Source organism: Phoenix dactylifera, chromosome 6 (genome assembly GCF_051530095.1).
Source record: "Phoenix dactylifera cultivar Ajwa chromosome 6, Ajwa_hap1_PhDact_Kaust_v1.1, whole genome shotgun sequence".
In the NCBI taxonomy this organism is placed as follows: Eukaryota; Viridiplantae; Streptophyta; class Magnoliopsida; order Arecales; family Arecaceae; genus Phoenix; species Phoenix dactylifera.
In genome coordinates, this window is record NC_143195.1 from 1,055,536 (window position 1) to 1,078,461 (window position 22,926).

At 39.4% G+C, this 22,926-nt stretch overlaps 2 protein-coding genes across 2 annotated transcripts; one reads left to right on the top strand and one right to left on the bottom strand.

Moving 5' to 3' along the window:
• Positions 1-5,412: 5,412 nt before the first annotated feature.
• LOC103712981 (uncharacterized) lies at positions 5,413-6,295 on the bottom strand. The gene has a single exon (XM_008799706.5). It carries the CDS (start codon positions 6,181-6,183, stop codon positions 5,581-5,583), a length of 603 nt encoding a protein of 200 aa, XP_008797928.3. The 5' UTR covers positions 6,184-6,295; the 3' UTR covers positions 5,413-5,580.
• A 7,498-nt stretch (positions 6,296-13,793) lies between these two features.
• Positions 13,794-22,345, top strand: LOC103712982 (large ribosomal subunit protein uL23-like). Its single transcript, XM_008799707.5, has 4 exons — positions 13,794-13,902; positions 20,250-20,301; positions 21,466-21,829; positions 21,943-22,345. The coding sequence occupies exons 2-4, from the start codon at positions 20,283-20,285 to the stop codon at positions 22,025-22,027; spliced, it is 468 nt and encodes a 155-aa protein (XP_008797929.1). The 5' UTR covers positions 13,794-13,902; positions 20,250-20,282; the 3' UTR covers positions 22,028-22,345.
• The last annotated feature ends 581 nt before the right edge of the window (positions 22,346-22,926 follow it).

Consider the following 22,926-nt stretch of genomic DNA (forward strand, 5'->3'; position numbering starts at 1 on the left):
TGGTAGATAGGCAGATCTAAAAAACTAGTTACCGACATCCCACATGTACTGATGTCTCTTCAAACTGCCAATAAAATGGAAGTTAAATCTTCAATGAACTATTTGATATTCTCAAGATGTCATCATAGATTATCTCTACAGATGACTAAAAGGTAAAATTTCACTGTACGGGAAATGGCTTTTAAGACTATAATTCACAATTTAATTTCTTAAGAGTAAAAGGATATTAAAGTTCAGCACAAGCAAATCAAAGAAAAAGGGACAAAATAAATGATAAAAGAAAAATCCTAATGTCGCATTGTTTGAACAAACAATCCAAGCAGTGGTAGTTTAAGAATATATATGTTTAAGATATATGCCTCAACAACCTCATTCTGTGTCAATTTTGCGTCATTTGCTTGGTCAAGAAACTATACATCCTTCAGCCATAAATGCTATCAATGAGGAGAATCTATCAACCATATTGTACTCCCCCAGATACCTTCCACCCATCAGAAATGCTCTTTAGTAAGCCTGAGACTTCTGTAAGGGACCCAAGTTGAATGATGAAAATCAATTCTTAAATGTAAGTTGATGAAAGAATCTTATATTGCTATTCTGTCTTAAATGACCTAAAACATCACCATAAAAATTTACTTTAATAAATAACCAAGGTGAAATCCTATAAACTCCACCATTATCACCTCCTAGGTGATGGTCTGCTTCAAACTAGGCAAATATGATTCATCTTTGCCATGATGAGTAAATTCACTAACACGATTAATTTATAATAGATAAAATGAGAGTGAATCCTCTAGTCTATTTTTCATTACAAGTGTAAAACTAATTCATTAGTACTTTCTCCTCTAAGAGTGCAGATCAATGGTGTTGAGCTTAACTCAGTTGGGCCAAGGTCTATAGTGCAGAGTCAAATAACTTTGTAAACACTGACCAAGCTCAATGTAGACAAATTATGACCAATGCCGCCTCAATGAGCGCCAAATATCCCCAGCTACCGGACATGCAATTATAAAAAATCCTGACATGGGGACACAACAAACAGAAAGAGAATGAGGACATATATGATTAACACTATGTTGTTCACACTATGCCCACATTCTCAGCATGCTTTCAGCAATTAACATGGCCATCTACAATCAAGGAAAGCAAAATTACTTAGGCGTTTGACAAACACAAAAATAATTATGAAAACTGGCACCTTATATTTGCCAAATGGCAAGAGTAAAACCCCAAATCCAGACATTTACTAAGTTGTGTTGAAGTATCCACCAGCGCATATATTTTAAATCGATACTTATAGTCAAACAGGCAATAATTTTACCATGTTCGCTAAATATACCTTACCTCTTCTTCTTCTCCGTCTCCTATGGTGAACCGTTTTCTACGGCGGAGCCGTACCGGTAAGTCACCGGTACCGCTCGGAACGGGCGGAGCCATCCGGTTCGGGACAATTCCGCATTCCTTGGTTTGAATAGGCTTAACATGATTAGAATCAATGACGCAAAGACTCTGGTACGGGACTGTCCTGGTTTTACCATGGATCAGGACATGTTGTGTCCTGATACTCATGATGGTGGATATCCCAGTCCCCCTCCCTACACTCAGGATAGTGGGACGCCCCGCCATCCCACCAAGATTTACATCCTTGCTACAAGCAAGACCACTTAAATATACTAATTAAATTTATAAAGTAGATACAAATTTTATATACATAAAAGCATTATATTTAGTGCAGATTCGGTTTTGCGGATCACAAAAGGCTGTTGGCCTTGATTGATAGCAAGCCGAGAAACTTCAGCCTGGGTCCAGCCTAACACAATGGATATCCTAACCTTGTAACCTAGGAAACATATAGTGCAGATTGGGAAGGGCACTGTAGACGGACCTCAGCCTAAGCTATAATCTTAGTCCCCTGACTCCCAAATATTGGCCCTGTTTCAATGCGAACTTATAACATATGCTGGGTATTAGATTGGGATAACAAGTTCCAAATAAAAAATTCCAATCTTAGTCACTTTTTCAAAAGCTCTCAGAAATCCTCCATTTAGAGAAAAGAAAGAATGAAAAATGAAGGCATGATATAATGCCATTCCCTAAAATAACAACCATGCCCTACAAAATGAAGCCAGAATTTTGTGGGACGCCAAATTAAAATGTTACTGTGTTATAAGAGTCATTATAACAGTTATAATGGCATGCAACTTATAACACTGATAATAGTAGCACTGTTAATATTTTCTATCTAAATATATTTCGTACATATTTATATTTATGAATATAAAAACTATATCAGAATTTTGAAACAATAGCAGCGTCAAGAAAACGATACTCATTAATGTTGCATGATGTTGTCAAGAATTTATCGCAGCTACACTTTACCTTCTATCATGCACGAGCAACAAAGTTGAGGTCCCACCATACAGTCATACAATCCATTGCAATAAAAGCATGAATTTAGGTGGCAAGGTAAAACTAAAACATGGGCAAATCCCATCCACCAAAATTATCTAAACTATGAAAATAAGAAAGTACATACTATAACTGCACACTTCCTCAATCTAGCTCTCCCAATCTTCAACAATACTTTACTATAAGTTTATAGTCAGCATAGCAAGACCAAAAGCCTACGAAGTTTGGTTAACAATAACAATGATGTCTATGGAGTTCTAAGTTCCATTACACATGCCCAAGGGACCTTCAACTTTTTCCTCCTGACATGGTGTACCCATGAAAACCTAAAAGTTTGAAGAAAAATTAACTAAGAATTCCATTAACAAAACCATGCATAGCAAATATGAAGTATTTTTCTTGAATATGCACCAGTAAAAGCTTGTCGACCTCATAGGCTTCTCACCAGAGGTGATGTTAGCCTTTAATTCATTTAGTATGCAGAAAAACTGCTTACAAGTCTATCAAATGAACTTCCATTCAATACCAAAGAAACAATAGATAATCAAAAACCTTGGCAAAGACTTGCACAAAAAAGGTTCTCATGTTAGTACAGTGCTTCATTTTCTTAAATTCACAACAAATGTATTGCTTGGAGCACCATTGGTCATTAGCATCATTAAGACTATTCATAAATGAAATACGAGTCTATGCATATGCCAGATGTTTTCATAACCCCAACAACCATATTCAGAATTTTTTCCTCTAATTCAACAGGATTCTGCAATCATCTTCTGCTGCTAATGGATGAAAAATCAAAACCCATAACAAAGTCCTTCGGGGTTCAAATTTTGTACATAAAAAAGACGAGAAATAAGAAAGGGGTATGGAATTACCACAAGAAATTTTTTTGCATCCAGTACAGAGTTAGCGGTCTTCATATTATTAAGGCACATCTCCCCTCAGCCTTTAAAAAAATGGCATTTAATTGGCTTTATGACACAACCCTAACAAGCCAAAGACTTTATCAATCCAACATGATGCCTAAGACACTTTCAACATAAATATAATAAAAATAGACATCCCAGTCTGAGTAACATTGACTTTTCTAATCAAGATATTCAAAGCTATCTCCTAACCAAGTAAAGATTCAACCATCTAATTTAAGAAGTTTTGAACAAGCTAAGCTTGTAAATAACCTTCAAAAGTTTTCCAATATTGTCTAATATCATGCTAATGAACAAGTTTATGTCCATTGTTGAATATCCATGATCATATAGTAGAAACCGACATCAATCCCTTAGGCAGTCAAACCATTAGGTCTTGGCATCCTTTGACCATAATGATTAATGTTGACATTGGATGAAGCAACAAACAAACCTGTAAGTATCACTGGAACTGAAGTTTCTTATGAGACCTTTAACCCATCAGATTGAATTCACCAGAAGTTTCTTCTACCAGGCTAGATGATTACCTTTTTCACAGTCACAAACAACAAAATCCTCTAAACAACAAAGTCCATATCTTCTTTTATGAAGATCAAACTTGGTACCTTGTTCTTTATGCCTCTCTGCAACAATTTCAAGACGAGCCTCCATGGTGTCGATCCACTTTCTTTGATGCAATTTCAGGAGAAACAATTATAATAATTGAATCTCATGTTTATTTTCCATTTAGAGAAAGGAGTAAGCAAGGATGAGGAGAGATAGAGAGATGTGCAATCAATCATACGAAAACTTTTGGTTCAAAATTTATCCTCAAGTCATAACATTGTGAACTTACCACAGCCCTGTACAAAAGGGGCACCTAAAAAAGCTAGCTACTAAAATCCTAACATACATTTAGTAGATAAATTTCCAATTAAACAAAATGTTGATTTTCCTAGCAAACCAAATACCTAATTCTAAAGGAAGATACTTCAAGAATCTTCATATTCCCAGCTTTAATATGAACATAAAAATACATAACAAACTAGAACATATCATCATCACCCAAGCCTTTTCCCATCAAATATGGGCTGGCCATAAAACATGACTTACAGTTGAGGCAGCTCAGTAGAGTGAACAGATTTTAAAACTAGCAATCAACCTGTTATGATCCCTCCACAAATTGGTGCCAAAAATTTCTGGTCAAGGCAAATCTAGGCAAGAAAGGATAACCATGAGATATATATGGCCCTTGGTAGCAAAAAAGTTCTACCAATGATGACATAACCACTTCAGAAGCCTGCATCCAAATAACTTGAGCAACTGCTCCTGCTTCCAGCAACTAAGCAGTGGCCAGTTGGGGCTTGGTAGGTAGGAAGATCCACCTTATTGGTCACAATTTTAAGGAACAAATAAGCCAAAGGACCAGTCAATATCAACACTTACATGCCCTGTTTCTAGAACTCTGCATGTAGCATATGCTCTATTTACAAATGAAAGACCAATTAACTCATTGTCCCAAGCATGATTTCAACTACATTGAGAAGCCCCTAACAGAACTCGAGAGAGTAACATCAGATCAACAACCAAATCAACAAAATCAACTGCTAAGGACATTGTTATTAATGTCTTCTCTCTAGTTTACTAAAAGATATACCTATGCTTTGGGGGATAGGGATACATATGTCCTTGAGTACATCCCCAACCATGGTTCGCCGTATCGGCCTGAACTGAGATTCGGTTAGGGTACACGGTATGGGTAGCATAAAAAAAAACTCTGTACCATACCAACATAGTATTAGTGTGGCATCAGTATAGGATCCGGTAATGAGACGGCGCAACAAAGACCCTGTGAACTCATTATAGACTGGAAAAATCTGCCCTCTTTTAGTCCATATTGATAATAATCATTTATAAACATGTATCATATTACTATTGTAATACAATCATCAAAAGGAGAGAATGCCTAAACATTAACCAAGTAAAAGCCAAAAATCAAAGTCAAGAATCTCAAGAACAAAGCCAACCAAATTCCACAATCCTAAACCTATCAATATCCAAGGAATAGAAGTGTCCCGCAAATCACAATCACAACGAATTAAACACTAAGCTCCATGTCATACGCATTAAGAATGCAACATTTCAAGTCAAACCTCAAAGAGGAGAGCCACTTGACATCACATAAGTTAACACAAACCACGAGACTATGCAAATTTATGTATCATATATATAAGCACCCCCGTCACTATTCATGGAAACCCTAATCTTAATTTCCCTCATACCCTTCTTTAGCCGGGGCCTGCTCGGTGGCAGGGATCTTGACATACCCGCCCTTCTTGGGGCCCTCATCGACCTCGTCCTCCTCCTCGGAGTACACATCGGCGCCGCAGATCTCGTAGCGGTTGGTGACGAGGGACCAGATGAGGTACATGGTGGCGGCGGTGAGGGCGCCGCAGCCGACCCCGAAGAGGAGGCCGACGACGACCACGAGGATGTCCTTGGCGCGCTCCTGGAGAGAGCTGAAACCGAAGGCGGTGGCGACGGGCTCCGCGGGGACGACGGCGGCCCGGCGGGGGAGCCCGGGGCGGCGGATCTGGGCAGGGCGGATGTAGAGATCGCCGAAGGAGGAGGTGGTGTGGAGGGGACGGAAGGGGGTGATGATGCGGTAGACGGCGAAGAAGCCGGTGGGGCGGGTCTTGGCGGGATCGCCGACGAGGGAGTCGCCGGAGGAGGACGCAGAGGACGAGGAAAAGGAGTAAGAGATAAGGAGGGTGTTGCAGGGGTGGAAGTGGACGCCGGGCCTCGCAGTGGCGGCGGCGGAGAGGAGGGAGAGGACGGCGAGGAGGAGGGCAGCAGCGGAGGCGGCCATGGCTAGACGGGGGAGCGCTGGAAGGGAAGGGATGATGATATCTAAGGTAAATGGAGACCCCCGGTGGTGACGGTGTTTAAATAGCGGGGACGAATTTGTCTCGCGTTTTCCACGATTAGTCCTGCGTTCCGCTCGACGTGTTTTATCGGGCTGGGCGTGCGAAAGTGGGATTCACCTTCCGACGGTGCTCGGATCGCTTTGAGAGCCGTGCGGTGGGTAATCGAACGTGGATTAGCGTAGGACTCGATCCTTGTTTCTACGCGTACTTTTCTAATTTAGGCCGGCAAATTGGTCCGTCAATCCGTGGATTAACCCGGTCTTGACCAAATTTAACTCGGATCCTCTCAAGTTTTTAGACGCATGCGAATGTAGGCCTGAAATATTATCCGTTTGAAAACATGGGTTTGACATCTCAGTTTTCGGTGCTGAGCTGCGAGCTGTTTGGGCTGGTCTTGGTTATACATGACGAGTGTTACGGCCTAGCTCGATTATTTTGGTGGGTGACTCGGCCACAGTGATTTATTGGATCCAAGAAAATCTCTGCAGTGGTGGAGCGGGTCATCCTCTGCTTCGAGACATCTGGGCGATGGTGAGGGATGGAGTGGCCTTTCAGACCAAGTATGTATTCAGAGAGGTCAATGGGGTTGCAGACTGGATAGCTACTTATATGACTAGTCGCTCTGGGGGCACCCTACGGGCTGTAGAGGGAGAGTTACCTTGGGCCCTCCGTGATATGTTATTTTTTGATTTTGTTGGGTGTATCCGTGCTCGTATTGTATGACATACCTGCTTTAGCAAAAAAAAAAAAAGAAAAAGAAAAGCACATGGTTTGGGCCTAGATGAGCCAATGGAGCCTTATTTGGCTCCAAAATGGGTCAAACATTGGATAACAACTCGGTTCAAAACCCATAGCTTTGAAATCTCTAATCCCTCTTTTAGTCCATCACCTCCATTAGGATCATAAGTTGGATATCAAAGTTTTTTGTTATTTTATTTTTATAGGTTGAAGCTCAAGTATGGTTGAAGCACATATGTTGTGACAGTACAAGTAGTACATTCCATGTTGGGACTCTTTTTAGGGTTGGGATGCATGTTAACATTAGTTTTCCTTGGAGGTCACCAAAAGTTGAATACTATTGGCTTGGTCCCAGCTGGGCCTTTATTCTAATAAAAGTAGGAAGAAAGAAAGAAAGGTTTTGTTCAAGAGATAGAATAGTGTACTTTTATTTTTGAACTAGACTTAAACTTAGATCCCACCTGAGCAGACTTGAATACCATAGGGTTGGATATTGGGTCTTGTTTGATATAGCCTGGCTCAAATGATTCAATGGCTATATATTTTTTTTCTCCATGGATCCAACCTAATAACAACTGGATTAGGTCTAAGTTTAAATTGTCCATTGAAAGCAAATGCTTGACGTGGTCTAAGTTTTTTTCCTTGCCGGAAAGTACTCTTTACTTTCTTTTAATTTGGCAGGTTGTACTCATGTTAGAGCTACATGAAATGCCGTTTTACCAATAAATAAATAAATAAATATGTACGCAACCACGTGGCAGTGCTGGAATAAAGTATGAATAAAATAGGTCCTCTTGCTAAATAGGGGTCATGAACCAAGTATGTGAACCAAGTTTTTTTTTTTTGGAAAACAGTCCAAGCAGCCAAGGATCTGCTATTTACACCATATCTCGATCATGCACCATGTGGCGCACAAAGAACCGTTGGTGGATAGTGGTAGCGAAAACTAGCTGATGAATGATATTTGTAAGGGAGGATGGTAAGTTCTGGATGCCAAAAGAAACCAAGGAAAGAATAACACCAAAGTCGAAAGGGATTCAGAAAAGGTAGCAGTCTAAAAAAAAGTTTTTCTAGAAAGTGAACTGAACATGGTTATTGCTATTAAAGCTAAAGTTTTATGAAATTAATTGGGTGCTTGAGCTTCAGGATCGGTTGCACTTCATTGGGTCATAAGCGGATGCGGATAGGTAATGAAGAATTGAAGGGACATTTTCAAATTTAAACTTAAAATTGGTATATGCCATGATGAGTGGAATAGAGACCATAAGCGATCAGGGCGTGCACCGGATAGGATTTTAGGCACTTCCATGCAGTTATTGCTAAAAGGAATGAAGAGTATAAAGAGAGAAATTTTAAAGAAAGAACTAACTTTTTGGCTGGACATGAATATGGATGAATCTTTTTTTAGTACTCTCTTCTTCATTATTTTTTAGATTATTAGTAGTTTATCAATACTTTAGGTAGCATTCTAGTAATTAAAAGTCTTTGAAGGTTCAAGATATTTGAGCCTAGCACCTTCTCTCAATTTTGGCGATAAAGCTAGTGGCATACCCGTACAACTACCAAACCCTGTCGTAGGCTTGTTATCCTCTTTCCATCCTGTCTCAGCAAAAAAGAACGAAACAACAGCCCAACGTGAACACGACGCCTCATAAGCCAATTGAGGAGGGCATTGGCTGGGATAGGTTGAGGAGCCATCTAAGGTAAATCGACCATTTCAAGTTTGGGATTGATCATATGACTTATGGAATTTCTTTATCGACCTAGCAAAAAAATCATGATATGGGATGAGACTTAACATTTATCAAAATGCACATAGTGGAGGACAATTAGCACTAGTTACTGGAGCTGTTTGTTTGGGATGTTAGTTTGTCAACCTTCTCAGTTAGATTTGCTAACGAGCAGTGAATGGGCGAGAGGTCAGTTAGCCTTACTTGAAGATCAGAGACCTAGTTTATCTAAAGGTAGGCTGAGTGTTGTAAGTCGCAATTGTATTCGATTTTCTGGGCATCTTTCTAGAAGAGATGAGTTTGTCCACTAGGATCTCGACAATACTTTATACTACTCTATTGGCCTTGTGCATCTTGGCCGAAACTTGGAGAGAAGATATGGAGCCAAGAGAAGTAATTTTGGCCAAGCAAGCTCATAATATGGCCTTGCTATTGGCCAAATATTGAAAGATTGAATGACCATCGATACTCTATAGAAAGAGATCAAGTCGAAATGATAAGACCAGGTACAGGAAAAAATAATAATTAATACCTCATTACTGGCAGCCAAGGAGTTGGAGGGTGATGCTTTAGAAGATAAGTTGGGTTTGGATTGACAAGAGACCCAAATTCTATTTGAGTTTGGACTTTGGAGTAACCCGATTACTGTATCAGTGGTAAGAACAAGGGTTTGCTCCAATGGTTGAGGAAAACTCCTAGGGAGTTTTGGAATGAAGTCGGCAAGGAGATGATTGAGATGGTCTAATAAAGGGTGAGTGAGCTCAGTTTGTTGAGTTTAATCTTCTAAGGATTTGTCCTGTGGCGAGTCAGCAACACTAGTAATGCCTTTATTTTGGAGCTCACTTCATCCTACTTCTCGGTCATATTAAGGAAAAGAATGTGGACTTGAATTTTTAGGCCATTGCTTTCTCCTCTTCAGACTGGGGATTTCGATTTTTATTGGTGTTGACTGAATCAAGAAAGTCTTCAATGAAGTTGTCTGAAGTAGAGCTGTCTGAAGTAGAGCTGTTACAAAAAGCTGTTTGCCGTTTGGTAACTACATTTTTAAAGTGTTGTGGTACTTTAACATGTGTTTGGTAAACAAACTGAGAAAGTACTTTTGTATGACAAATTTACCATAAAGGACATTGCATAGTATTATACAACAAAGCATAATAAAACATAACATATATTAATACATAATATACGATATAATATAATATTACTATAATGTAAAATAATATTATTATAATATAGTAATATGACATTGCATAGCATAGCATAATAGTAATATAATTATTAGAGTAAATTAATTTTTCATAATATAACATAATATTAAATTATTTAACATAACATATTAATGTATTATGGTATAATATAATATATATTATATTTATAGTATAATACAATAATAAAGGTATAAAATATTATAATTATTAGTATAAATTAATTTTTCATAATATGACATAATATTAAATTATTTAACATAACATATTAATGTATTATAATATAATGTAATATAATATTATATTTATAGTATAATACAACAATAAATATATAAAATATTATAATTATTAGTATAAATAAATTTTTTACCCTTTTAATGACCATTTATCTCTTTAACAAATTATCTCTTTACTTAACTATTTGTAATGGTGACAAATTCACGGTACCTATCAATATCATAAAAATCAGATTATTTGCCACTCACTCATTATTTTATTTATTTATTTATTTATACATTCATTCATATATATATATTTATGTATTTATTTATTTTATTTATTATTTTATTCATTGAAATATATTTATTTATTATCTCATTTATTTATTCATTCGTCATTCATTTATATAAATACTTTATTTATTTATTCATTCTTTTTATTCTTTTTTTTCTTTTTTTTCTTCTCTTCTTCCCAAACTTTCCCTTTCTTCTCCTCTTCTTCTCTTCTCCCGACTTCTTCTCCCTTTCCCCTCTTCTCCTGCGAGGCAAGGAGGCAATCGGTGCTCGGAAGGGGGCCGGCCCGAGGCCAGCAGCGCCTGCAGCGGTCGGCCCTCTCCTTCCTGCGGAGGAGACACATGCCGGGAGAAGCCGGCCGAGGCCGGCCGCGTCGCGGGACGTCCGCAGCCGAGCCTGCGGCCGCTCCCCTCCTCCCATCCCAGCCCCTTTGCCAGGCCACCGCTGGCGACGACCCCAAGTCCGACCGCGATCCCCTTCGTCCCCTCCTCCTCCATCTATCCGTCTACCCGGGAGGCATCCTCCACCTACAGATCGACAAGGACCACTTCGCCCCCCGCCGTCGATTCTAGATCCCTGATGTTCTCCTCCCCGACCTCGACAACCACCGCCTCTGGCTCCCCCGTCTCTCCTCTCCCGCAGCCGAATCCACCTCCTCCTTCTACCTGGCCGACGGCTTCGGGGGCAGCGGCGGGGGAGAGGGAGAAGAGGGGGAGGGCGTCGAGGGCGGCGGCGGGGGAGAGGGAGAGGAGGGATTACTTTGGCATTGAAGAGGGGGAGGGAGGGGGATGGGTGGAAGAGGATGAGGCTTGGGGATGGAGTTATTTGAGAGGAAAAAAAAATTTAGTTGGGGATATTTTGGTCAAAAAAACTGCTTTCCGACAAAGCTGAAAACAACATTTTCGGAAAGCTCCAAATTGGAGCTTTCTCCAAAAAGCTGTTTTCAGCTTTCTGGAAAAGCTGAAACAGTTTTTCGGAAATTTTACCAAACACAATTTTTTATCTAAAAGTACTTTTGGAGGGCCAGAAAGTGCTTTTTGGCCCTCCAAAAGCTCTCCCAAACAGGGCCTTAGGACCAGAAGAGAGATCTCCACCCATTGAGTTAAGAGATGAGCCAACATTAATCCGAGCTAAGATAGTGCTTGCTTTTCGAAGTGACTTTTGATGATATAAGCATTCCACCAATCCATAAATTCTCTGGTCATGATAGATTAAAGTTATATTCCAAGCATAGTTGCTCGTAGAGGAAGTCAACCAAAGAAACCAGATACAGTTCGGAAACGGGGAGTCGATCAAAGAACGAGGTATTTAAAGAATAAAAAGCTTATGGTATTCTGAGAGCCCCCATCCCCTGGTTTCCTCAAAATAAACTTTAACGACAGTATTTCAGAGGACGGAAGTAGATGTGGTGTTGGTTTTGTGATCAGAGACTAGGAGCTCAGGTTGATTGCGGCAGGAGGACGGCGCATGTTTGATGAGTTCATCCTAACGGCGTAGCTGCGCGCGGCGGGAGGATCTCGTATATGCTAGAGTACATTTGGGGGCTCAGCAGATATTTTTGGAGGGTGATTCTGCCACAGTGATTGAGTAGATCAAGAGCGAACGTGCCATGCCAGATCTACACCCACTAGTCGGGAATGTTTGCCATCTTCAGGACAATCTTGATTTTTTCTGGGTCGCACATTTATTTCGGGAGGTGAACAGTGCGACTAACTGAGTCGCCTTCTCAGTAGCTTATCATTCCGAGGCTTTTCTATGGGATGGCACTGGCCCTATCTCTCAGGGCCTCAATCGTGTTTTGTATTCTAATTTATCATGGTGTATTTATATCTATATGTAGTGAGACGCTGGTTTACCAAAATAAAAAATAAAAAGCAGACATGGAATGTTTTTGACAAGACTAAGCTGGTGAGCAAAGAAGTTAGGAGAATTTTGCTCAACTGAACTTGCTGATTGACTTCTCTATAACCGATCCCACATGAAGATCCCTAGGGACTAAGAAGTCCCTCCAGAGGATCCCTATGGCCTTGGCCTCTTTTAGGGACATGTCAGCCACTAGGAAAATTAAAAAGCAGGCTTTGGCAAACGGAGAAAAGAAAACTAGAGAGTTATGACCCTACGGCTGAGCTTTGATAAAACTTTCTTAAAATAATTTACAGAAGCGAGGAAAGACCGATAGCCATAACCTTAGTATATTAGTCAGAGATGGTTGGATCTCTAGAAAATAAGCATAAAGCCACAACTAGAGAATCCACAGAGCATCCGCATCTCCAACTTCTTGAAGTGATCTCCCTGAGACTTTAATAAAGATAAGCTGGTATCAGAGGATCTAGAGCTATCGGTCAATCCTCAATCAAGGCTACAACCAACCTAAGATGGTCGAGCACAGAATTTATTTGTAGACCTAGATCTAATACGACATGCTAGTTTCTTGGTTTAACGATGCAGAATACTTGAAATTGTGATCTAGTAAGTACCACAATCTTGGGTCAAAGAGAGCTCAATGATTTGACATTTTAAATCAAGTGAAACAATAGGGTAAATGCAAAGTCACCCTATGGTTAGGGTTGCTTTTAAGATGTTAAAATCAAAAGAGTTTTTTGCGTGCATGTCCTTCTAAATATTGAAATTCGCATGAATATGCTTCCAAAATTGATATTTACATGTATACCCTTATAAAATACTTGTTTTGCGTGTATACCCTCCATTTTTCTTTTATATGCCCATCCTATTTAACGCCGTTAAGAAATTAGCAGTTTAAAATTAAAAATAACTTAAATATCCTTAATAGTAGATATACGAAAAGAAATATTTACAGGGCATTTATGCAAATTTTAATATTTAGAAGGGCATTTATGCAAAAATATAAGAATTTTTTTTTCATGTATACCCTCCTAAATATATGAAATTGCATGAATACCCTTCAAAATTGCTATTTTCATATATGCCTTTATAAATATTTTTTTTTTTGTATGTTTACCCATTAATAGTATTTTCGTTATTTTAATTTTAAATTGCGAACTTCTTAACGACGTTAGATAGCATGGGTATGCATACAAAATAAGTATTTGATGAGGATATATATGTAAATATTAATTTTAGAACGGTATTCACGTAAATTTTAATATTTAGGAGGGTATGTATGCAAAAATTTAAATCAAAAATTATCGCGACGTTTTTGAATATAGGAACCAAAGAGCACAAATCACAATCCTACACCCGGTCCGCCCCGGACTAAATTCTTTTCACCCGGTCCCCGATCCACCGAACCGTGGCGCTTGAACCCAGGCTCCCTGGCGCCAATGATTCATCGGGCGAGAACACTCCATCAACCTAATTAGACGGACATGATTGCTTCAAGAATCCTATAAGTTTTTCCCGGCGGCCCTCCAATTTCTACGCGTCGGTTGTTAGGGTTTTCGGGGTGGGTCGGGGAGAGACGGTGGGAGGCGCTCGGAAGAAGCTCCACGAAAACGGTCAGTCTCCTTTCTCCTCGAATCTGTACTTTGAAATTTATGGTTCTTAATGTTTGATTCCATGTTCTTGGATTCCTAGGGATTAAATTCCTGTGATAGGTTTATTGGCTATGTTCCTGTTCAGAGGAATCATTTCAAGGACTGAGTAGCTTACTTGTTGTGACTCGTTTGTGATTTGGTTACCTTGGAATGTGATCATTGTCAAACTTATCAGCTTTCTATTTCGATAAAATCTCTTTTGGACAGATTTGTCTCTATATTATACTCATTGGGATGAGGGATAAGTTAGTAGCTGCTCTTTTTTTTTTGTGCTTGGCCTTGTAGATTTCCCCCCCTTTTTTGGAGTACATTTTGATTATTTGTAATGTTTATTAGGGAATCGAAATGCAGATTGTGTGATATCAACTTTGGAAAAACTTACGTATGAATTTTTGCATCAAGAGATGCTGGAAGACAAGTTTATGAAATCATTAGAGGTATAATCTTTATTAAGAAGAAAAAAGCAGCGTAAAAGAAAAAATTTCTTTGACAGTGCTAATTTCAATGGCGGCTCTAACTTTAATTGCGGGTTTTATAAATTTCCTATTATAGCATTCAACGGGAAAGTATGCAATGTCATGCGTCCACTTGAACAGGAAAACTGTGTCTTGAAAGATCAGTTATAGGGGTGCAGGTCGGCCTCTTTTATATATTTTCTTAGGCTATGGGCTTTATATGCTTTATCAATCAAGTTAAACTAATAATTTGTTACTCAAGTTGTGTGAGATCCTTTTTTTCCGGAATTGCCTTTTGGTGGAAGAAAGGTATATTAAAGTTATTTGCTGTTAAGTATTTTGTCCTTACAAGCACCATATATTTCCCTTTTTCCCTTATTACTAGCATGCAAATTCATGGTTTGATGAGTCTGGTGGGATACAGTAACTAAGATAAATCTTTCCTTTGTAGTGTCTCTGTGGTCTTTATAAACAACAGATCTTGCATGTATATTGGTGCTGCATGGAATTTAAATTCTAGTAAGAAATGATGGATGAGGAAAGAGGAAATGAATTGAAAAGCTCTTGGCCTTTCTTTTAGAAAGCCATGAAAGATTGAGGTAGCCTGTGAAGGGGAACGTTTTGTGCAAGGGAAGAGAAGTAGGCAATGGGAACTGAAATTTACAAGTTTTATACAAAGGTCATATTTATGTGTATGCATTCATGACAGCAATGCTAATGTTTTATGCATCATCAGGAGTAGCATCAGGCTGGTTTTAATGTGTGCACCCCCATCTCCTCCATCAATCAACTTGTAAGAATTGTGTACTTTCTGTCCATCAATCAAGTTGGGTCCAAGTCTAGATGGTGAGAACCACTAGGTCTGTGGTTTGTGTACGTATCAGCTTTAGGTTTGGTTATCACTCCTAAGCAAGGTCCGCCGTACCGGTACCGGTAGGCATGCTAGTCGCCTACCAGACCGGTACGGTTCCGGTTCGTACCGGAACCGGCCGATACGAATAGGCCAGCTCTTTCCTGCCGGAGCCGGAGAAAAAGAAGAGAACGAGAGAGCGCGGGGAAGAGAGGGAGGGAGGAGATCTGTGGCTGCCATCGAAGAGCTATGAAGGGGTGGCGGAGGCCCGGGGGGGGGGGACCTGTGGGGGCGCGGCCGCGGCTTTTTAAATTTGGGGATTTTAAGTGAAGTCGGCAATCGGGTGCCACTTCACTTAAAAATCTCCGAATTAAAAAATTTGAGAATTTTTAAGTGAAGTCGACAACAGATTTGCCGACTTCACTTAAAATCTCCAAATTTAAAAAGTCGCGGCCTCGGCCTCCGCCATGCCCCCGCGGGTTCCCCCGCCCCTCTTGCGGGCTTCGCCCCCCCGGCCTTCGCTGCCCCTCTACGGCTCTCCGATGGCGGCCACAGATCTTCTCCCTCTCTTCCCCGCGCTCTCTCTCCTTCTATTCGTCTTCTTCGTCTTCGGCACAAAACCAGTCCGTACCAGTTTTCATTGCTCCGGCGTACCGGTTACAGGCCGGACTGGTCCGAACCGGCCGGTTCGTCAGACCCTGGTCCCAAGCTGGTCCACCTGCGAAAAACTAAATGGAAATAATAAGAAAATAGCGACATTGGCCAAATGATCAAAAGATTAGGGATTTGGTGAGGCCTTTAATCTGTGTAACATTTAGAAAACAAAACATAAGACGGATCTTATAATCATGGTTCATATTAGGTTCAGGGTTGGCTATTGGTCCCCAGCAGGTCCACTTGTGAAAAACTAATGTGAAAATGGGAAGGAAATAGTAATATCATACGACAATCAAGGGATCTGAGATTTTGCAAGGACTAACTTATCTAACTATTTAGAAAAACAATTCATAAGAGTTAATTTATAATAATTAACAATTACACTTTTAAGAAAATTAACTGTGTAAGAATCTTTTGGGTCATGTATATCTTTACTAGGCCCAGACCAAGATCTAATATCTTTGGTTTGTCTATATCCATCCCCATTCCTCACCCAAAAGTCTATGGATTTGGAATGGGTCCATGAAAGGCCATGGTAGGGTCTACTTTGAGTCTGCCATCTAAGTGACAATCATGTGCATCATGTTTTGGACTTATGAAGGGGAATTAAGGCACATGAGAATTTTATTGGAAGATGATAGTCTAGTAATGAAATAGTAAGATTGGTTGTTTTCATTTGATGCACAGTTAACTTGCATCTAGTGTTGACTTTACCTAACTAGTATCGTTTATAGGCAAACTTTCAAACACATATTTGCGTTTGTAAGATAATTAGTAGTTTATATTTTTGGTTTAGGAAAATTAGATGGATTACTACAGTGGGTTTCTTGTTTGCAGCATTTAGTGGAGCTGTTTTGGGATTCATCTGAGGCAGCCATATCCTTGCTAATCTTACTAATGGAATTTAGCTGTGATTGGTTTGAATGAAGATTCATAGTTAGCTCCATGATTCTTGATTTTGATGCCTTGACCACTCTCTGAACTAAATTTTACCATTTCAGCTTATGCCTATGTAGATTATTTTGGAGTTATCCAGATAATAGTAGCATTTGCTTTATCGAGAACCTTATCAAGTAATTTGATTGGAAATTTTGTCTTTTTTCTTAGTTAATCCTAATGAAGATTAATTCAAGGGGGAAGAATGTGATACATCTATCGAATAGGAAAATCTTCACATAAATTGTTGGTCTAAATCAAGGTTCGCCACCTTGGTAGCAGACCCGTAGTAGTACCATCCTATTACGGTGTTAGTATATGGTACAATATGAGATAGAGAGACGTACCGAGTGTCGGTACGGTAAAAGACTGTGTACCAGTATGGTATGGTATGTTCGGTATGGTATGGTACGTCCGGTACGGTATGGTATCGATCAGTACAGCAAATGTTAGTCTAGATGATGTTCTTCATGATCCATGGACCATTGTGAACATTTCAACAACAAGATAACTGAAGGGACTATTAAAGGATTCAGTTAAAGCATGCTTAGACAACATGGGTCATCCAACATTGTTCTAAAAGTAATAGAACGGTCTAGATGATGGAACGGGAATTAGGAATAAAGCATTAGTGGTTGCACAATCAAGAAAAAAAATTGCAATTAGATGAATGGAAAAGTTATAATCATTTCTTTGTCCCAATACATGAGATATTTTCTTAAGCAGGTTTAATTTTTGGTCCCTCTTTAACCTATACAAGAAAAGGGACATGCTCAATTACATTGTGTCATTGTCTGATATAGCCATGGATGCGATCTATTATTGATCTTAGGTTTTCAATCATTTATATTTTGATTAAGAACATAAATTGGATTATAGGTAATTTTTGATTCTACGCGAATTGAAGGAATATAGAACTCATTGATATTAGCAATGGAGAAATAAAACAAACAAACGGTTACCTGTAATCCTTTGATTGGTGAAATAGGTGCCTATGAGTTTGATAGGTCTATTCTGTATTTTGGGCAAATTAAAAAAAAGGTATTTAACTTGACACAATTTTGCATCAGAATATTGGATGTCATGGTAGCAAATGAGATTAAGTCTTGAGTTTTTTTTTTTTGGTTTTTTATCTTTCATAATTAAGATCACTGAAACATGGGTCATCTTGTAAATAGAACTGACTTCCCCCTTTGATGTCTTAGACATGAACAAGGCTGCCTTATGGGAACTGCTACATGTAGTGCAGTACTGGTAGAGTTTGAAAAATCAGATCCTGCTTCCATTTTGATCTAGACTGAGATTAAAACATTTTCATAGTTTTAGTGGGTCTGTCTGAAAATGATAAAGATACAAAAAAATAATAATATATTAAGTAAGGATGCTAGAAAAATATAAACTTGAGATATATAGACATTGTCAATACTTATGAGCATAGTAATTTGTTTGGTGGATACATACGATATCACTTGATTTGGTTTAACATTTTATCAAATTTAAAAGAGGAAGAGATTAAATAAGCGAATAATAGTACATTTTTTGAAAAATTGAAGTATAGAGCATTTTATAGTGTAATTTAATTGTCTGATTATCATTTAGACATGCAAAAGTGTGATCATCTTGGATATCCGAGTAACAAAGCTAAGGTGTATTGAAAGCTGACCAACCTAGTTGGTAAGTACGAACTAGAAAGATAACAAAACCAATATTGTCAATAGCAGGTAAAATATTTATTACCAAACATTTATTTTTTAAAAAAATATTATAATGGTAATATTATATGAGCAATGCTTTGTATTAAGAGTTTACCAACCTAGTTGGTAATAGTGGGACCAGGGTTTGCTGTGCCGGTACCGAGCACCATCGGTTGCTCGACGACATGAGTCAGTAGGGACCTGTGCCATGCTGGGCCGAGTTTGTACTGACACAGGAGACCGTGGGAGAGAGAAAAAGAGAGAGCGAGTATGGAAGGGAGGCCGATGGAGGGTGGCGGAGGCCGGCGCTGGTGCAGGTCGCAGAGGGGGGCGGAAGCCGCTGCTGGTGCATGTGGCAGAGGCTGCGGTAGGGGAACAGAATAGGGGTTTGGTTGTGGCCTCCGCCACCTGCACTAGCGTCGGCCTCCGCACCTACACCAGCGTCGGCCTCTGCCGGCCTCCTCCCTCTCCTGCTTGCTCTTTCTTTTCTTCTCTTTCTTTCTTCTCGTCTGGAGATGGCGTCTCGGTTTCTTTGCCGAAACCGTTTCGGTCCGCTACCGGTACGGCTCGGGGCGCCTCGAACTAGGCGGTTTCGGACAGTTCTGCCGACCTTGAGCAGGACATTTTTTTTCTTTTTTTAAATATATGCTTTTAAAAAATCATGGTAATATTATATGAGTAGTGCTTTGTAATGAGAGTTGACCAAACTAGTTGGTAATAATGGAGTAGCTATTTGTGCATATGTGCTGACTGATTGGCACTTACCTCATAATGGGACATAAGGGGTCACTGCAGTGGGAGATACATGCTAGGTGCATGGTAGATTTTGCATAAGCACACATTTCCACTTTTTTTATTGACTTGATTTCAACATTTTGTTAACTTACCCTCTATCTTGTTTTGTGGGATAACTTGGATTTGTTTTGGTTGTTTCATGCGTAGGGTTATCCCCACATATGGATTTAATATATAATATTAACAATTTACTTCCCTTTTTCTGGTGCTTTCCATGAATTCGTGAAAGCTTTCCTGAATCTTCTCTCTGTACCTTCTTTACTTTTGTTTCATCTGGCTTTTGTGCATTAAAGAAACGAGAAAGGAAAAGAGAATCACATTGCTTGGAGGACGAAGAATGGTTGGTCGGTTGTCTGTTTGTACATTGTTAATGCTTGGAGAAGAATTTTGTATACTGATATGGTTCTTATGATGTTGAAGTGCATATAATTTGTTGCACGAAAACTTGTGGAACAAGTCCTCCGGGCTCCGGCAGAAGGTTTTGAGTTGTATGCTTGCTTTTTTTTTGCATTAAATTTATTGAAGCAATTGATGAATCAAATGGAACCTTCATTGTACAAACCTTTAAGATGACAATATCCTTAATTGAAATGAATAGAAAAGGAAATACAAAGGCAACCTGCAAATTGCTGAGTTTGTGCTGTTGGTTATTTTTAAGGTTTACTTGTTTTTTTTTTCCTTATATATTCTGTAATGGCGCTGGAAGGCTCTTCTTCAGAATGAATGTTTTAGTTATCCGGTTCCTGCATGAACCATATAAATCAGGGAAATTATTGTACTCGCCATTAACCTAAAGTTGTATGGGTGCATGACTGCACAGTTTAACTTGTTACCTATTGTTCTGGTAGGTTTCTGAATACTAGCTCTCATATCTCCTAGTTGTGTGTGTTATGTTTCTGACACGTTAATGATTGAATGCAGTTGAGATTCTGAAGCTTATCTTCACATTACAAGATGGCCCCACCTGCTAAAGGTATGCTATATATGTCATATTTTTAGTTGTATAATGGTTGATACTGTAATGAATCGATACAGCAAAATTTTTTTTTTTTTTGGTACAAGAGAGCAAATTTAAGTTTAGTATCACATTATCTTGATTCAATAAATGCAGTGTGTGAGTGAACATATTTGCAACATATTAATTAGCAATTGCAGGTCATCTTGTTGTTTAAATAATTATTCTTTATTGGTATTAGTGGACATGTTTAGCACAGTCAAGTCTTTTACTTCTTTATTTAGTTGGTTAGGCAAAATGGCAAGTCTTAAGAAATGAAAAATCAAGGTTTGTCGTCTTGATACCTGACTCCATACCAGTGCCACGCTAGCACAGTGTCGGTGCGGTACGGTACGGAATTTTTTGGCATACCGAGTATCGGTACGCCATCCATACTAGGTACCAGTACCGAACCGGTACGGCATACTATGTGAGAAATTTTGGTGGGAAATTAAAAACATTCTACTCTTTATATACAACGGGAAAGCCACGAAGCTCAATGCATGTGCTATACTCCGAAGCCTCCCTCTGAGCACCTTTTAAGAGAAGGCTGCGAGTCCAGCACATGCTGGACTTCAAAAGCTCCAATGTCCCAAAAGAAAAACAAAAATTGGTGTTAGGGTGCAGACGTGCATGGGCATCGGACATGCTGGGGCTCTGATATGTGTATACGAGTCCAGTAACTGCAGTTAGGGGGTAAAGGGAGGACTTTGCACTTGATACAAATTTCACTGGTCCTCATTGCTAAATGATGTTCTAGAAACCGCCGCCTATGAACGAGTCCTTCCAAATGTATGGTCCTAGTGTTACAATACAATGGGATGATTTGGGACAACTTGATACAGTGGCTAAATTGACTTTTCATATCATTCTATTCTTATTGAAAACCACCACTAGATTGAATTGGGTTGAATCAACTGATGTAAGCATGTTTATTGAGTTGGCATGTCATAATCATTCGCTAATTATTCAGCCATGCTGCATGTTTTACATTAGCAAACATGGGGAAAAGCATGTGACATATTGTGAATATTTCTTTTTCCTAGATGTCCACCAAAAGGTTGTATTTTTTTTTTATACTCCATCCTTTTTAAAAGCAACATGTTTCTTGATTTTCAATTCTGTGTAATCATATACAAGCAGCCACCTCCAAGAAGCCTGATGGCAAAGCTCAGGCGTTGAAGGTTGCCAAGGCTGTGAAGTCAGGAGCGTCATCCCTGAAAAAGAAGACCAGGAAGATCCGCACATCTGTAACTTTTCACCGGCCCAAGACCCTCAAGAAAGAGAGAAATCCCAAATATCCTAGGATCAGTGCTCCACCAAGAAACAAGCTCGACCACTACCAAATTCTCAAATATCCCTTGACTACCGAATCTGCCATGAAGAAGATTGAAGATAACAACACACTCGTATTCATAGTTGATATTCGAGCCGACAAGAAGAAGATCAAAGCAGCTGTGAAGAAGATGTACGACATTCAGGCAAAGAAAGTGAATACTCTGATCAGGTTGGTATCCATTTGGTATTCCTAATGCAACTTCTATAATATGCTATCCAGGTTCCATTTGTACTTGAGCCCCGATGTGTTTCTGAATCTTGGTTTTTCTGATGTTTTTACAGGCCTGACGGCACCAAAAAGGCATACGTGAGATTGACCCCAGATTATGATGCTCTTGATGTTGCAAACAAAATTGGTATAATCTAGACTTGTAGTAGTCAGCAATCCGATCCTCTGCTTGCTGGAATCTCGTTTGTGTTGGTGCTTCAGGTCCTAGACCCTCGTATGATTTTCTTGGCTTAGTATTCTGTTGGCATGAAAGCTAGAACAAAAACAAACTCAACGGGAGAGGCTGTTAAAAATTATGTTTCATGCTTGCTTTCTTAACTGTACTTTTCAGACTCATTTGTGGATTATGGTGGTAGGGGAGGCTCCACATTAGGTAAATGTACTGCAGGCATCCCCGACTTCGGGGTTGCTGCAACATATTAAGCAACAAAGCATGCATTTTTTTGTTTTACGAAATGGTGCCTTTTCTCATTCTATGTCATCTTTCTCGTTGGCTTTTGCCACCGACCCAATCTCTTAAAGAATCTAGCTGGATGGGTTTTGACATTCTTTTGACCATTGGATGGGATTTGAACTTCAAGGGGAGCTTTTTAAAGAGTAAAGCAGATCCTGGTTCTTTAAGATGACGACTCACTCCTTTTCATTTGCTAGGAAGCAGCTGAACATTTTCTTGTTGGGAAACTGGTGAATGTTTTGCAAAGCATATTAATCAGAGATTATTGCAGAATCTATGAGTGTACCACATCATGCTTCTCTCAAGGCACAACATGTAGCGTCCTATGTTCCTGCGGTCAATGCTTTGGTTTTATGCTGGTCATCTGGTAATCTGGATCAGCTTGATGGTGCCACAGACTTTTTGAGTAGGCATCAGCAATGGAGTGGGTGATGAAGTGGAACATTAAGGCTTTCGTTTGTGTGAGGGCATCAGTCTATTTCAGATGTCAACGGCCGGTGCTTTTTGCCTAAATTTTATTTTTTGTTATTCTTTGCTTTCAGAACTTGAACAACAGCTGGACTGTCGAGCTGAGATAATGGTG

Excerpts from the sequence above, each read along its gene's own strand:
- LOC103712981 (XM_008799706.5), bottom strand. The coding sequence starts at position 6,183 with ATGGCCGCCTCCGCTGCTGCCCTCCTCCTCGCCGTCCTCTCCCTCCTC.
- LOC103712982 (XM_008799707.5), top strand. Across the intron at positions 21,830-21,942 it reads AAAGTGAATACTCTGATCAG|GCCTGACGGCACCAAAAAGG; the intron begins GTTGGTATCCAT and ends ATGTTTTTACAG.